At 36.2% G+C, this 16,953-nt stretch overlaps 1 protein-coding gene across 3 annotated transcripts in view; it reads right to left on the bottom strand.

The window, feature by feature from the left end:
- Window positions 1-16,953, bottom strand: part of lmx1al (LIM homeobox transcription factor 1, alpha-like) — an 84,117-nt gene that overhangs the window by 13,522 nt on the left and 53,642 nt on the right. For 2 of the 3 annotated variants that reach the window (XM_009299784.4, XM_073945062.1), the window contains exons 4-6: window positions 8,352-8,584; window positions 990-1,153; window positions 830-907 (exon numbers count right to left, since the gene is read on the bottom strand). In XM_009299784.4, coding sequence (XP_009298059.1) covers window positions 830-907; window positions 990-1,153; window positions 8,352-8,584 — 475 coding nt within the window. Of the gene's footprint in view, window positions 1-11; window positions 72-151; window positions 592-656; window positions 908-989; window positions 1,154-8,351; window positions 8,585-16,953 lie in introns of those variants that run through there. The other variant, XR_012401233.1, reaches the window with a different exon arrangement.

Raw genomic sequence — 16,953 nt, 5'->3', positions numbered from 1 at the left:
TTTCTATCTTTCTGTCTGTGTGTCTATACATTGTTTTGCCTGTCCATCTGTCTATCCATTTGTCTGTCAGTCTATCCTTCTGTCTGTCTGTCTGTCTGTCTGTTTGTCTATCAATCTGTCTTTCTGTCTGTCAATTAAGATGTCTGTCTACCTTTCTGTCTGTCCATCAATCTGTCTATCTGTCTGTTTGTCTGTCTGTCTGTCTATCAATCTGTCAGTCTGTCTGTCCATTAACATGTCTGTCTACCTTTCTGTCTGTCTATCAATCTGCCTGTCTGTCTGTCTGTCTATCCTTCTGTCTGTCTGTTAATATGTCTACCTTTCTATGTCTATCTGTTTTTCTTTCTGTCTGTCCGTCCATCAGTCTGTCTCTGTCTGTCTTTCCTTCTGTTTGTCTGTTTAGCTATCTGTCTATCTGTCCTCGTGTCTGCCTATCTATCAGTCTGTCCATTTGTCAGTCTATCTATCCTTCTGTCTGTTTTATACAAGGTTCTTGTTAACAATGTACATTTAACAAAAGGTTATTTGATTTTTAGTCACTCACTCACTCACTCACTCACTCACTCACTCCCTCCCTCCCTCACTCACTCCCTCCCTCCCTCCCTCATTCACTCCCTCCCTCCCTCATTCACTCCCTCCCTCCCTCCCTCCCTCACTCACTCACTCACTCACTCACTCACTCACTCACTCACTCACTCACTCACTCACTCACTCACTCACTCCCTCCCTCCCTCCCTCCCTCCCTCACTCATAAGAATGGGTCACTGCATAAGAATGATCTGCCAAACCACAATCTAAATCTTAGACATAAATCATGATGCCAGCTCACCTTTGCCCTCTGATTCTGGAACCACACCTGCACGACCCTGACCGTCAGTCCAGTCTCAGCTGCCAGAGTTTCTCTGACCTGCAGACACAGCGTATATACATCAGATAAGTCCCAATCTCACAAATAAAACCAGCACAGATGCCCTCTGACCATCACTGACCTTTCGGCAGGGTTTGGAAGACACTTCGAAGGAAGCCTTGAAGGCGCGCCGCTGTTGTGTGGTCAGGATGGTCCGGGGCCTCTTGGATCTCTTGTGCTCCTTTCCATCATCCCCAGCCTTTCCTCCGACAGAGACACCACCACCCTCCTCATCCTCACTCTTTACTGCACAGGGAAAAAAAAATAGATTAAAGGGGACTTATGGTGAAAAATCGATTTTTTTCAAGCTGTTTGGACAGATGTGTGTAGGTATAGTGTATAGACTGTCATATTAGGGTGATTTAAACACACCCAGTCCTTTTTTTTCAATTTAACAACATAAAAACGGTGTACCAATTGAATTCAGAGGGACTGCAACATGACGTAGGAGTGCGATCCCCCCTGCCCACCAATATTGATTGACAGGCGCGTCACCATATCCTTAGTTTGTCGTTTGTCATGCGAGTCTAAGCGATATCACTAAAGGAACACCCTTGTTCTGTTTTTAGATGTAAGGCTCACTGGGCTCAACACAAGATCAATATTCTCCACATTATCGCTCTAATAGGAATTATTGGTTGTACCTTTTGGAAGGTTTGTAAACAAGTACTTTTCATTGCGTCTACCTTAAAATTGCCGGTTAAACAGCCGTTTGCATTTTTCGCGATCACAGAAGCTCCCTGTGATCTTAACTAGGTGCAGCAGGAAAAGTGCAAGTGCCTCATGTGCGCACCTCTCCATTGGAAATAAAATAACAAACTTGCCTGCAGGTCGCACACCAGAAACGTCGCTTTGCGTGGCGCAGGGCCATGCATTTTAGAATTCTAAACATAGGTTTCTATCAGGGTGCACATGACAGCGCTTTAAGACTTGATGATTCAAGTCTTCAAGACACGACGATTCAGGACACTTCATGTTTCTGGCGCACCACAGAAAGTGTCTGGTGTGCCATGTCGAGCCATGTCATACTACGAGCGGCAAATCCGGTGCCTCAGTCAAAGTTAATTCAGTGTGCATGGTTATAAGTCTCGGTGTACAAGCTCTGCACTTGAAACTAGCACATTGTTGGCTGTAAAACTATGCAAACACACAAATGATTTTGTACTCTCTTCTTGGTCTGTGTCCGAGTCGCATATGTACGGCTGAATGCTGATCCTCTCATGTAGCTTAGCTTCTCTCTGTCTGCCTGTCTGTTGCAAACACAGAGCGGGGGAGCTCTTGGCTCCACCCCCTTGTTACATTGGGCGGGAAGGCGAAACTAATTTTCAGCTAATTTTAAAACAGCGACCTGTGTAAACGCCCCCAACATGACACTTTTTACACATTATAATAAAAACATCTGAATTGTGTGTTTAACTGAACTTAAACTGGCACACTCAGAAGAACCATAATATTAATATTAAATTATAAAAAAGGGGTAAACGATGTGCCCTTTAAAGCTTTGAGAAGAAGAGTGGAAACTAAAATTTTTAAATGTTTGTAAAGTCTGTGTAAAATCTAAATGTACAATCTTAATTTTTATAGCGCACATTGCTATTCTTTAGGTGAACATTTAGGGCCCTACCATACACCCGGCGAAAAGCACGATACAATTGTTGTTTGCTAGTTTCAGCTTGGTGCAAGAGTCGTTTAGACGTTTTGCGCAACGCTGTTTAAAAAGCAAATGCATTTGCGCTCATATGTGCGCACATAGATGTTCCAGTCTAAAAAAGGAGGCGTGTTGAGGCGCCTTGCTATGTTGAGAAACTATATTACACTGTTCTATAGACCAGAACAAAGCCGGTCTAAAGTCCAGCACAGAGCGCGTAAGTTGTGTGCCTCGCTTACACATTGCTTAATACACACAGGATGTACAGCAATACACAAATATCTTTACAAATAAAAAATTATAAAAATATTAAGGATATATAGGATATAATAAGTCATGTCTTCTTCATCTCGAGAGGCTTTTTCAGTTTATTCATAACCATTTGCTTTTCTATGATGCTATTGGTAGTAGCAGTGGTATTTATTTTATGCATATTTATTTTTGTTTAATTAAAACAAGCTTAGATTTGCCCACCTGTCAGGTTTCAGACCAAATGAGACATAGCATGTGTATTTGGATATAATTTGGTTTTTGACCACACTTCATTATTATTGTTCATTTTTTCGTCTGCTGGAAATTATAACTGAATTTAGAAATAGTTTTGAAAAAAAATCTTTAGTTACTATGACCGTCATGTAAATAGCAAATGTGCCATAGCGCGACACAACTGTCTCTTAAAGGGAATGGGAGATTAGACTCTGATTGGTTTATTCCAGGGGTCGGCAACCCGCGGCTCTAGAGCCGCATGCGGCTCTTTAGCGCTGCCCTAGTGGCTCCCTGGAACTTTTTCAAAAAATGTTTGAAAATGGAAAACGATGAGGGAGGAAAATATATTTTTTGTTTTAATATGGTTTCTATAGGAGGACAAACAATCTTAACGTTTTCCAATGCTGTAAAAGTGTGTAGAATATTTAATTTCAACATTTCTGTCAACAAAGATTTGCATCATAGCCTGCGACACACGTTTCTATCAGCAGGGCGGGATGCCAGGCAGGTAGCTGTTGTAAACAAACCGGCGGCTGTTTGGTGCGCCATGGAGCGCAAGCTGTCTTTGCCAAAGATGTACAGCGGGGCACGCTTTCTCATTTTCCCTCCCTGAGAGAATTCTAAGAAGCCCATCCCGATCCCTCACTCAACGGTAATTATTTACAAGGTGCGATCGTTGATATGCAAACCCCTAACCCCAACCGTCATTGGGGGAAAAGCAAATCGTACTAAATTGTACGAATTAGATCGTACGAATTCATACGAATTAGCCACTAAATGAAAAAGTTACGAATTGCCGTGAGATTGTGTTGGTTGAGCACATTCCCAAGAATGACTCGAGCTGATCTTTAAATGGAAATGGCAGACTGCGTTTTATTGCACTGTTTGTTGCCCAGATAAGGGGCACGTTGTGCACGTTAATTTTGATGTTGTTTTTTGGAATCCTCAAAATTAAAAAAAAAACATAGAAAAATCTGATTTCTTTATTGCATTTCTTTAATTTCATCAAAGCAAAACATAATGCATTAATATTGTAATGAAGTTAAACTTGATAATTAAACATAATGCATTAATATTGTAATGAAGTTATACTTGATAATTAAACATAATTCATAAATTTTGTAATGAAGTTAAACTTAATAATTAAGCATAATGCATTAATATTGTAATGAAGTTAAACTTGATAATTAAATATAATTCATTAATATTGTAATGAAGATAAACTGGATAATTAAACATAATTCATTAATATTGTAATGAAGTTAAACTTGATAATTAAGCATAATGCATTAATATTGTAATGAAGTTAAACTTGATAATTAAACATAATGCATTAATATTGTAATGAAGTTAAACTTGAATATTAAACATAATGCATTAATATTGTAATGAAGTTAAACTTGATCATTAAACAATTCATTAATATTGTAATGAAGTTAAACTTGATAATTAAGCATAATGCATTAATATTGTAATGAAGTTAAACTTGAACATTAAGCATAATGCATTAATATTGTAATGAAGTTAAACTTGATCATTAAACATAATGCATTAATATTGTAATGAAGTTAAACTTGAATATTAAACATAATGCATTAATATTGTAATGAAGTTAAACTTGATCATTAAACAATTCATTAATATTGTAATGAAGTTAAACTTGTTAATTAAGCATAATGCATTAATATTGTAATGAAGTTAAACTTGATAATTAATCATAATGCATTAATATTGTAATGAAGTTAAACTTGAACATTAAACATAATTCATTAATATACTGTAATTAAGTTAAACTTGAGACGGCATTGTACAACAGAGTAGTCACGTGGCGCGTCATTCTCTACAGGATGCACTGCAGGGAAATGAACATTTAATCATGAAGGCTCAGTATGTATTTGTAGCCAGCGAAGTCATTTTTATAGTAGGCTAATATAGCTAATATAAATACATACAGCATGTGTTGCCATCATTATAAGGCTTATATAAGGCTTTTAATTTTTTGCGGCTCCAGACATATTTGTTTTTGTTTTTTTTTGGTCCAATATGGCTCTTTCAACATTTTGGGTTGCCGACCCCTGGTTTATTCTAAAATAAGCTCAACCCTGTTAGACCATGCGCCACGGCGCACAGTGGATTTTCCTTTCCCTAAAATAGTAAAAGTGGATTCTGACAAACCCTTAATGCAATTGCGCCCTGCGCTTTTGTCTGTTTTCTTATTGAATATACATTGAAAATGTAATTAGTTCCTGTAATTTAAAATTGACTTTTCCTCATGATATCTCTCCAGTCTGTTGCATCACATGATCCTTCAGAAATCATTATATTACAATGATCTGCTGCTCAAGAAATATCTATTAATAATAAGCTAATTAGTAATTTAATATTGTTAATTGCTGAAAACTACTGAGCTGCTTTAGATTTAAACAACATCATTGAAAAAGTCTCATTACAAATGTATTTACTTTTATTCACGAAAGACATTTAGAATGGACACTTTTAAAAGCCTGTTACGCATTTAACAGTCATCATAATCTTAAATCTTTGAAAGATTTTAATATTTTGATAAAAAAAAACATATGAACATGTATATGTATTTATGTATGTATTATATCATTATAAAATAATTAATAACTGCTTATGCAAGGTATTTCTAATGCAGCTGTGCATCTTTGGGGCTGAGAGTAAATTTGATGCTATTCTCTCCTCTAGCTGCCGTCATTAGTCTCACACTTTTTTTTCTCCTTTTTGCTGAACATCTTGATAACATCATCATGGAGTTTTTTTTTATTATTACTATTATTTCAGCAAATAGGATTGTAAAAACATTTTTGTTGCCCAACTTTAACACCTTCTGCTACTGAGAAACCTGGATATGTGAAAAGGGTCTATATACACTGTCAACTTTTTTCCTGTAGAATCTACAGTAACTTACTCTAAATCAATTACAGCAAAAATACTGTGTTTACATTTACTTTATTATTTATTAAACTGACCTACAGTAAAATACAGTTTATATTACAGTTAAATACGGTGCCATTTACAAATATCATTAACAGTGTAAAAAGATTTTGTGTTAAATAAATGTTGTCATCAAAGAATCAAAAAAAGTTTCCATGAAAATGTGAATCTGGAAAATGTTTTCAGCATTCATAATTACGAGCATCAATATTATGGATTGAGAACCAGTAATAATTTATTTTGACAGAAAAGCAAATCATCATATTACACTGATTTCTGAAAGATCTAAAGACACTAGAGTAATAATGCCAAAAATCTACTCTAAATCACAGGAATTAAACTGCATTTACAGTTTTTCTCAGTCGCTTTGGTGCATTTCTCACAACACTATTTACATTTGCACAACAGTTAATGCATTTCTCAAAACAATTAGTCATTTGTGCACATCATAGTAGCAGTTTCTCATTCCTTCCAACACATTGCAAATGCTTTTGGACATGCATCAATTGCTTTCATGCAACTCTCTGCTGTTTAGAACATTATCATTTGCTTATGTCATGTCAGTCAAAATTAACTAAACTTGTGAATGCTGAATAGTCAGTCCATTTAAAACTAATAGTCCTCATTTCATTAATTGAGTCATTACATACACAAATCTTGAACTAATTGTCCAAATCTGTCAAGCAAATTTTATAAAAAAATTATAAATTTTTATTTTCCTGAAAATGTCTTAAAAATTGAACAATTTGATGACTGATTTACAGACCTGTGTATGTTGTAGGCTCAGTTCCAATATGTACTGCAATATTGTGTGCAGCTGTGCACAGCTCTACACAAAGAAAGTTTATGTTTGTTGTAAATAAGAGAATGTTTATTCTTTTGCACAATGCTGTGAATAAATTAGAATTGTAAAGAGCAAATGCAGTAAAAATGTAAAACATACATATTCAGTGTCTTGTACTCAGATACCTCACTAATGCAGTGATGTCTAACTTTACTGTAGTGTTCAAATGGCTGTGCAAATAGTATACAGTGCTGTCTTGAGTATTTTCAGCAAGTGTCACTAAAATCTGACTTTTTTTTATTGAAAAAATGTCCAGAGTAAACTGTCATAATGAAAACATGACAACGCCACTTTCTTGTTCATAAACAATGGTGTCAGGACTTTTCATTTTGATGACACTGACACTTTGATTGACATAAATACTTGGTTTTGAGGAATGAACTATCTATTTTGAGCAAGTGACGTGCTTTTGCAGGTTATCAGCTAGGTTTTGCAGTTTGTACTAATTGTTTTGCAGTTTGCATTAACTGTTGTGCAAATGTAAATATTTGTTGTGAGAAATGCACCAAAGCGTCCGAGAAAAACTGTAATATTAAAACAGCTATTATTATTGCACATATTTTACAACGTTTTACTGTATTTTGATTAAATGCACGAGAGTATTAAGACTTAAAAAACAAAACATTTAATATCTGATCAGTAGTGTCCATCTTTCAGCTTTTGTATGGTCAGTGAGCCTTATCTGTCTGTCTGTCTGTCCGTCCGTCCGTCCGTCCGTCCGTCCGTCCGTCCGTCCATCTATCTATCTATCTATCTATCTATCTATCTATCTATCTATCTATCTATCTATCTATCTATCTATCTATCTATCTATCTATCTATCTATCTATCTATCTATCTATCTATCTATCTATCTATCTATCTATCTATCATCTATCTATCTATTGTTATGTATGTGTGTCTGTTCAGGTGTCTATCTGTCTGTCTGTCTGTCTACCTATTTATGTCTATCTATCTATCTATCTATCTATCTATCTATCTATCTATCTATCTATCTATCTATCTATCTATCTATCTATCTATCTATCTATCTATCTATCTATCTATCTATCTATCTATCTATCTATCTATCATCTATCTATCTATTGTTATGTATGTGTGTCTGTTCAGGTGTCTATCTGTCTGTCTGTCTGTCTACCTATTTATGTCTATCTATCTATCTATCTATCTATCTATCTATCTATCTATCTATCTATCTATCTATCTATCTATCTATCTATCTATCTATCTATCTATCTATCTATCTATCTATCTATCTATCTATCTATCTATCTATCTATCTATCCATCTATCTATCTTTCTGTCTGTCTCTCTGTCTGTCTGTCTGCCTGTCTGTCTATCAGTCTGTCTGTCTGACTATGCGTAAGTCTCTCGAGTGGTCAGTGAGGTTTACCTGACATTTTGACAGTTTTTACAGTATTTCTGATCAAATAAATACTTCTTTTAAAGATTCTCTTTGATCAGTAGTGTCCATCTTCCAGCTCTTCTGTGCGTTCAGTGAGTTTTACCTGACTCTGTGGGTGCCGGGCTGATGGCGGCCAGCATCTCTCTCTCCTTCTCGTAGTCTCCTCTGCAGAGCAGCTGTCCCTCCTTCAGCACAAACTCATCTCCTCTCTGCAGGCGGCGCTCACACTCGCAGCAGCTGAAGCAGCCCAGGTGATACACCTGTCCCAACACTCGCATGATGAGCTCTGAGCGGCCGATCGCCTGCAGACACGCGCTGCACTTACGCACAAACAACCTGACACACAAACACACACACACAGTTATTCAATGATTCTGATCCTGGATGTTGGCTTAATGCAGTGTTTTGTGTGTAACACTGGGTGGCAATATTTGACAATAGACTAAATGTCACACCAACAACAACATTACACACATTTATTACAATGTACAAAATGATTGGTTCTATACAATTGTCTCAACACAAATCGATTAAGTTAAGTGCATTGAACACAAAACATTTAAGTTGCCCCCCAAAAACATTTAAGAGTTGTGTTGCTTATTTTAAATAAACAATTTAAACAAGCCACAATTGTCAGGGTTCTGTGTTATGTTTATTTCTTAGCTTGTGACAGAACTCTGTCACTCTTGTTTGGTTTCTTTTTGTGAGTTTTTTTATGGAATTTCCCATATTTGAAGAGAGTAACATGTAACTGTATATTATTATTAAACTAGAAAAAACAGAGAAATAACAGAATCAAGAAAGTTCTCACGGAAATAATGAACAAAGTTGCATTTAAGAATGGAAAAATATATACTAAAATATGATAGATCTGGCTTTAGTTTATTCTTCAATGATTGTTATCTTTACATACACTCACTCATCATACAGTGAAATACCTGATGTTTTTACAAATATTTTCTGCATTAAAGAAGAATTCTAGTATTTAATTTACAGTTCAGTGCTATTTTGTTATTACACTTAAAAAATATTTTATGAAATTTTCTGTATTTGCATAGAGTAACGTGTAATTTTATATTATTATTCAGCTGGAAACAACAGAGAAATGACAAACAAGTCCTCATGGAAAAATTAAACAAAGTTGCATTTACAAATATCTAAATATATACTGAGTTTTGCTACACCTGGCTTTTGTTTATTTTTCAATAACCATTTTATGTTGCATTATTACCTTGGACTCAATAAAAACATCTTAGAATTGAACATAAGGTATGAAAAGCATTGCATTGTTAAATATCTATTATTAGTAGACAAAGAGTGACAATTCAAATAAATTTTATATAAGATTTACACTATAAAATATAGAAATAAATACTAGAAATGTGAATTATCAGTTTTAGTTCATCTAAATATCAGCAAATTCACCAAATTCCATATTTTTGTCAATTTTGGGGATTCAAATAACACTGAAGTATAAAATTATATAGCACACATATTCACATTTTCCTATATCACACTAAATAGCCACAAAAGCCTGAAGTGTCAAATATGAAACTCAATAAAAATAATTTGGAAACTTCCTTTAAAAGAATAAATAAATGAAAATAAATAAAGTTTTCAATAAATTATTAACAAAAACAATCTCACCATTATTCCATGTCAGGGTGTATATGATTAATTTTGATTGCATTTCTTCATTTTACAGACCTCATCCAGCAATTACACTGTTCATTTTACCAGCACCACCAGTGAACCGAACCAATGAGCTTGTCCAGCATTCATTACAAAGCTAAAAATTTTTAACTTACCAACTCACAGACTTCTAAAATAATTAACAGTTTTATGAAGCCTGATCAGTCTCAAAAATAATACATTTGTGAAATAAAATTCATACATGCACAGCACAAGTCACGTTTACAAAATCCAAGTTGTAAATTCAAAACACAATTCATAAATACAACACAAAGTTTGTAAATTTACAAGTAAAAGTCTTACATTTTTCGCCAAATTAATTGGATTTGTGTATTTACAAATTGTGTTTTAAACTTATGAATTATATTTATGCATTTTTGAATCGTGTTTTGAATATATATATTAGATTTGTGCATGCACAAATCGTGTTTTGAAATTGCAAATTGGATTTTGTAAATGTGAATTTTGTTGTGGATGTATACATTTTTTTTTGTACATGTGCTATTTTTGAGACCGATCAGGCTCCATACAGTTTCAGATACTTGCAGGACAAATGTGAGCAAGCGCTCACGAGTGTCCCATTAGCAATGCCCACAAACACCTCCTGCTCTCCATAAGCTGTGTTTTTGCTCATCACCATCACACAATTGCTTTTAAAGGCGCTCTCTGGCTCCTCAATCCCCGGCAAACCCCTTGTTTTTTCCTCGTCTCTCCTCTCCCTCGCCGTTTGGTATTTTCTGCCAGAATTCCCTGTCCTCCCGCTCTCCCTCCTCCCCAGCTCCGTGAAACTAATAAAGACAGGATTAATTAGATTGTTGTTTAAACAGTGCGATGCCCAGACAGACGCTGTAAACTCATAACCAGGGATTGAGGATAGCATGGGGTTAATCTCTCCTCTCTCTTTTTCACACACTCCAATAAACACACACACACACACACACACACACACACACACACACACACACACACACACACACACACACACACACACACACACACACACACACACACACACACACAAACAAACACTATCAGCAGCACCTATATACGGCCAAGCTGATGTACTCTCATCAGTATTGACAGGTACAGATGAACCTAGAGATGCTCATATGGAGTCGATGGCAACCTAATCCTTGTGTACATTTCATTAAGCCAAAGCAACAGTCATGATTCACATCAAAATATGAAGTTACTGTCTATATATAAACTAGGGTTGCACTGATAAAACATTTTTGACCGATGACTATTTAAATTTGGGTTATACTTGAAGGCCTATGGCTGATAAATAGGCTGATAAATAATATTTTATCACAAATTTATGCATGACTGCAAAAACAAAATATGAAAACGTACATTAAACAGTGATTTTATTTTAAAATTTATAATGTTTGTTTTGCTAGTGCACATTGGTGGTCATTTAGGTGGTCAATTAAGCAAGTTAATATACAAAAAAAGTTTGTTTTGGTAGTCTTTAATCAAAGTCTGACCATTTGCATCCATGTTTGGAGTTGCGGTCCTTCTGTTAATTTTAGTTTTTACGGCATCAGCACCAATGTTCTTAGCCATGGCCCTCTTATCGTTAATTTGCTATGAGGGACTGATGCGCAAAAAGAAAGTCCCGCCTCTACTCAATATTTAATTTCAGTTGGAAGTACATAAACAAACCGAAATAAAATTCTCAGCAACTTCTGTTTTATAAGGAATTAAAGGGCACCCATGATGAAAGTCATCTTTTGCAATGTTTGGACAGAACTGTGTGCAGGTAGAGTGTGTCCACAGTCATATTGGAGTGATATAAAGATAATAAGTCTCTTGTTTAAAATTTCCTGACCTTTAAATAGGATCCAAATCCCTCCCATTTTGAGGCCCAACGCAACGTGACATAGGAGCGCGTTTTTCCTACCCACCGAATTGATTGCCAGCAGTGTATGAACATGTCTCCGTAGTAACATGTATAATCATATCAACAAGATACACAAAGCAACTGGGATTAAAAGATCTATTTAGCACTCTGTGATCATCAATCATTATCAAATGTGACCAAGAGTGAGTTAAAGGTTTTTAAAACAGTGCATGTTTGTAATGAGTTGCACTGATTTTATCATCTTTATTACCACAGCCGCATGTCAGTACAATTATACACAAAGACGCTTCTATCCCAGTTTGTGGACATTAAATCTGGATTATTTTGTAGATTAACATAATGGATATCCATACAGCAGTGGATATTAACGTGTATCTTGCATTTGTTGTGCGAAGTTAAACGTGTGCGCTTTTGTATGTGTGCGAACATTGTAATGACATTATGTGTGACTCATCGTTGCAGAAATGCTTAAATTAACCCCACAACAAATACATCAAATAATCATTGGAAAAGTTCTTACTGTAGTATTTCTCACAAACGATGTATGAGATCTGCTTCCTTCATGTCTGTGACTGTGCTGGTTATCTGACACAGCCAAGGCGGAGATTGAGGCACACTCTGACAGGGGAACTAACATTAAAGGCACAGGCAACAAACACAGCTACATTGTGTTCAGAGAAGGAAATTCAATATTTAAAAAAAAGGTATCATTAATAATTTGATGGGTGTTTTGAGCTTAAACTTTACAGACACATTCTGGAGACACAAAAGACTCGTCTTAAATCTTAAAAAAGAGGGGAAATAGCTGTTCTTTAACATTCATTTCTATGGCCAACTTTCAAATAATTCATATATAAAGCAACAAAGTCAATAAAGTTTTATCCAAACTCAAACAAATGAATCAAAGCTTTTTTTTCTGATACAGCATGACTCTGTATGAAATGTCACAGGATTGTTTTTTATAAGAAGAAACATATCAGCTTTCTAACGCATACGTCTTTATTGCTTGCAATTCTTGTGTGTATCTTTTTTTCAAGATGAAAAACTCCCACACTGCTGACCTCTTGTCTTCTTTATAGTCTCACAGCATCAGCTCTTTTAAAACATCATATGATGTTGTCTATGATTTTTTTTGTTCTTAGGACCTCCCTTTGAAGTGTGTGCAGTAAGGATTAGGATTCAAGTAAGGATTTTTTTTATTTTTAGCATTTTATGTCAATTAAATGAAAATAAGAGCTGTGGTGAAAAATTGTTCCAGAAATGGATTCTGCAATGCATCACTATTCTCTCTTGAATCTATTTGGAGCTTAGTTTTTTAACAGAGAATTCTGTTCTAGACTAGTTTTTCACATTAAATGGCATTCTGGGCTAGTTTTTAAAGGGGGTCAAGAGTGTATTTTTAAGGCATGGTTGTGTTTATGGGGTGCAAAGCAATGTGTGCGTGTGTGATTTGTGGATGGACTCCACATCAACAGGAAGCGCCACGCCCAGTCACACCTCTACTAGCAGGTGCTTTGCCACTGTTGTGTAAATACAGTCAGTCTGTGTAGCTGTTAGCCGTATCAGTTTAAGACTGAATCAGACAGACAATGAACAAATCTGACAAGATAAAAATGTCGTAAAAGTGTCTTTCACAAATATTTGGGTTATAAGCATGTGTAAGTAATATAAAAAGTTCTCATCTCTTAAGGAAAAATTAGCTTTCATCATTAACCCGGATATATTTTTTTTGTTGTCCCCAAACTTCATTCGCTGTAGGCTTTGCTATGTTAATTCTTTAAAAGCCGATGCCTCCCTTTGCATTGAACTTAGAGCGTCTTACATTTAGAGATGTTGTTTATGTTTACACAGCAATATTACACATTAACTAAAGTTTAAAATATTATATAGCACCACTTTAAACAGTGCTATATGCTTGTTTTATCAGTAAACAGGGCTCTATGCTACTCTTTTACAGTAGATGGTACTCTAAACTAGTTTTTAACAGCAAATGGCACTATATGCAAATTTTTTAACAGTGGATGGCACAATATGCTATTTTTTAACAAAAGACGGTTCTCTATGCTAGTTTTTTTTTTTTTTTTTACAGTAAATGGCACTCTCGACTAGTTTTTTACAGTAGAGGGTGCTCTAGGCTAGTTTTTAACCACAGATGGTGGTCCAGGCTAGTTTTTAAACAGTAGATGGTGCTCTAGGCTAGTTTTTTTAACAGCAGTCGATGCTCTACACTATATTCTAACAGTAGATGGTGCTCTAGGCTAGTTTATAACAGTAGATGGTGCTCTAGGCTAGTTTTAAACAGTAGAGGGTTCTCTAGGCTAGTTTTTAAATCACAGATGATGGTCCAGGCTAGTTTTTAAACAGTAGATGGCGCTCTAGGCTATTTTTTAATAGCCATCTATGCTTTACACTAGTTTCTAACAGTAGATGACACTCTAGACAATTTTCTTACAGTAGAGGGTTCTCTAGGCTAGTTTTTAACCAGAGATGGTGGTCCAGGCTAGCTTTTAAACAGTAGATGGTGCTCTAGGCTAGTTCTTAACAGCAGTCGATGCTCTCCACTAGTTTCTGACAGTAGATGGTGCTCTACACTAGTTTTTAACAGTAGAGGGTGCTCTAGGCTAGTTTTTAACCACAGATGGTGGTCCAGGCTAGTTAATAAACAGCAGATGGTGCTCTAGGCAAGTTTTCAACAGCAGTCGATGCTCTACACTAGTTTCTAACAGTGGATGGAGCTCTATACTAGTTTTTTTTTTCTTTTACAACAGATGACATTCTTGGCTAGTTTTTAAACAGCAGATGCCTTATTAACCTAGGTTTGTTTTTAACCCCATACTCAAATGCATGTAAAGTCATGTAAGTTTGCTTACATATCTCAAGATTATTATAAACAAGACTCACTCTGTGCATTCTTGTAATTTGCTAAAACCTTTTTTAATTTGACTAATGATTATCTTAGTATCAAACGGTATTTGTAAGGAATTGGATGCAATCAGAGTGTAGCTGTTTGTAAGTTCATTCAAGAGAGAATATGCAGTTTGAAAATCGTTAAATCAATGCAGAATTGATTTCTTAATAGATTTTTCACCACAGCTCAAATGAAATATGTTTAAATGCCACACAAATCGATGTATCAATTGTTTAAGTTGTCAGGAATAAATAAAGGAAGTGATTACACCCCCCCCCCCCTCCCAACCCCGAAGAAACAATAATAATTATGACAAGAATCACCTTTTAAATATTCACGCTGAAAGGTTTTTTTGTCGTGGACACAACCCTCTCTATTCTGCCGTCCTATCCGCGGATATAACTGAGGGCGCGGGTCGTGAGGGTAGTGTCGCAAACACCACCCTAGACGCAAATATAACTGAGGGCGCGAGAGGTGAGGGTAGTGTTGGGGACGCCGCCCTCTGTATTCTGCTGCCCTAGGCGGCCGCCTAAAGCCTGGTTTATACTTCTGCGTCAAGTGACCGGGGTGACCCACGGCGCATGCAACGCGCGTAGCTGTGCATTTACACTTCTGCGCACTGTCTCTGTTGGTCTGAATTAACACTTCCGAAACGCTAATGGGCAGTTAATGTGTCTCTGTGTCCAGTTTCTTCTCTGCTGTTTTGCTTTTCCTGAACACTTCCGGGATGTACAAGTGGCTTAAACGCACTCATTTTGAGGCAGGAACCGGCGGACATGCAACAACTTTAACTATGAGGTAAACACAAAACAAAACTCTCCATCCGGAGCTCCTTTACGGGACTCCACACTTGTAAACAATCGCTCCATTGTGCTCGCGTCCAGCTCGCGCTATTCGCGTGGCTCTCTGTCCTACCTAGACTCATCAGCGCTTCCAAGCCGACCAATCACAGAGCTTGCGCTACGCGTCGTTGCGACGTGTAGTTACAATTTTTGAAAGGGTGCATGTCAGCGACGCTGATGGCCACAGCGAAGGGCTATGCGTCAGCGCCATAGCATACGCCGGCGTTTGACGCAGAAGTATACATCAGCTTTAAAGGAAAGCCCATCCTCTACATAAATAGCTCAAAGTAGAGCCAAATATGGACAAACTCAACACTGAGCTATTTTTTTTTTAAATAAACTCATATTTATATTACACTCTTAAACCCAACAGTTTAGTTTGTCCATATTTGATCCAACGTTGAGTACAATAACCCGGCATGTCTTAGAGTGTGCATGATGTCATGTGCTGAGATGAATACAAAAAAACCCAAACATTTTGGAGTTGAGGAACAGATGAAATGCTCGCTTGATGGATAACACAGACTTGATGACAGTTGCAGAGACGGATGGCAGGAGTGCTGGTGTGTGTGTGTGTGTGTGTGTGTGTGTGTGTGTGTGTGTGTGTTGAGGAGTGCAGGAGATGAAGGTGTCATCTCTGAAATCTGCTGAAGGGAGAGGCAGCCAGGTCCACACATTATAGCCTCTAATCTGCGCGGATGTGATGATCCTGTCCGAAACGCAGCTGCTATGGCTAATCTGTCTCAATCCATCTGCCAAAAATGCCAAATTACCCAAATCACCACCTACTACACCCAGATCAAAGACCAAGAGTTTTCTCTCTTTTTTATGAGTCCAAGAGTGAATCCGCCTGTCAAGAACACACTTTTCACCTTAAAGCTGACAGAAATAAGAAACAGTTAAAACACTGAAGCCTGTTTTGAGTTTTTTTTTTTCATTATTACATTATTATTATGCAATTATCATCAAAGTTTCAAGTCATGAAGGTACCAATCAATGAATCATGACAATTCACGTTGTTAGTTTAGAAAATATATACATAAAAAATAAAGAGACATCTTCTAACCAATTTCCATTTCTTGTCTTTTATTTTTTTTGTTGCATAAATTAGGAAAAACGTGTCATTTTTTCAGACTTCACCTTTAGATAATGTTAGAAATCTATATATTGTTTTGCATTATTACAAAAATTATTACTGAGCAATCATCAGTTTCAAGGCATTTATGTCCCAAGCTGTGTATTGCTAAAAATATTGTAAAGAAAAAAATAATCATGACACTTCATGGTTGTATATATATATATATATATATATATATATATATATATATATATATATATATATATACACACACACACACACACACACACACACACACACACACACACACACACACACACA

This window comes from Danio rerio, chromosome 3, assembly GCF_049306965.1.
Source record: "Danio rerio strain Tuebingen ecotype United States chromosome 3, GRCz12tu, whole genome shotgun sequence".
In the NCBI taxonomy this organism is placed as follows: Eukaryota; Metazoa; Chordata; class Actinopteri; order Cypriniformes; family Danionidae; genus Danio; species Danio rerio.
The sequence above is the reverse complement of the archived record's forward strand: the minus strand, read 5'-3'. Positions and strand labels throughout refer to the sequence as shown.